Raw genomic sequence first — 939 nt, forward strand, 5'->3', positions numbered from 1 at the left:
CAATACAGCGTCCAGTACACAGTACAACATCCAGTACACAATACAGCGTCCAGTACACAGTACAACATCCAGTACACAATACAGCGTCCAGTACACAGTACAACATCCAGTACACAATACAGCATCCAGTACACAGTACAGCGTCCAGTACAACATCCAGTATACAATACAGCGTCCAGTACACAGTACAGCATCCAGTACCCAGTACAGCATCCAGTACACAATACAGCACCCATTACCCAGTACAGCATCCAGTACTCAATACAGCGTCCAGTACACAGTATAGCATCCAGTACACAGTACAGTATCCAGTACACAGTACAGCATCCAGTACACAGTACAGCGTCCAGTACACAGTACAGCGTCCAGTACACAGTACAGCGTCCAGTACACAGTACAACATCCAGTACACAGTAAAACTTTCAGTACACAGTAAAAGTACACAGTGTTCAGTGGTAAAAGGGTTTTTGGTGTTTTGTGTTTGCAGAGTTGGAGACGCTGCGATTGGAGAAGCAGCAGTCACATGATCAGCTGCAGGAAGCCTTGAAGGTTGGAGTTTTAAGTCTTTTAAGCCCCACCCCTTTTCCTCCTCACCTTTTAAGCCCCTTCTCCTAAACAGTCTGGTAACCATGGAAACTGTTTGCTCAGACCAAAGGTCTGGCAGCTGATGTTAGTGTTTCAGTCACCAGTGTTTTTCTTCCATCAGGACCTGCAGCTGCAGCAGCAGAAAGTCTCGGATCTGACCCGGGTCAGGCAGCAGAAAGATGATGTCATCAAAAAGCTGCAGGAAGCCCTGGAGATTGCCACCACAGAGGTGAGACTGAAAACAAACTGACCTTCTGTTCCTGGGGTCTCATTTATAAAGGATTGCGTGGAAACCATGCTAAAAGTGAACGTACGGCCAAAAGGCGGAAATGGCGTACGCCAAAAAAAATTCAG

At 46.6% G+C, this 939-nt stretch overlaps 1 protein-coding gene across 2 annotated transcripts in view; it reads left to right on the forward strand.

Annotated features, from left to right (window-relative positions):
- The window catches only part of LOC106528213 (kinesin-like protein KIF20B), a 12905-nt gene that overhangs the window by 7361 nt on the left and 4605 nt on the right, over positions 1-939 (forward strand). For both annotated transcript variants that reach the window (XM_014023326.1, XM_014023328.1), the window contains exons 18-19: positions 488-549; positions 707-814. In XM_014023326.1, coding sequence (XP_013878780.1) covers positions 488-549; positions 707-814 — 170 coding nt within the window. The remainder of the gene's footprint in view (positions 1-487; positions 550-706; positions 815-939) is intronic.

Source organism: Austrofundulus limnaeus, unplaced genomic scaffold, assembly GCF_001266775.1.
Source record: "Austrofundulus limnaeus strain Quisiro unplaced genomic scaffold, Austrofundulus_limnaeus-1.0 Scaffold364, whole genome shotgun sequence".
Classification (NCBI taxonomy): domain Eukaryota; kingdom Metazoa; phylum Chordata; class Actinopteri; order Cyprinodontiformes; family Rivulidae; genus Austrofundulus; species Austrofundulus limnaeus.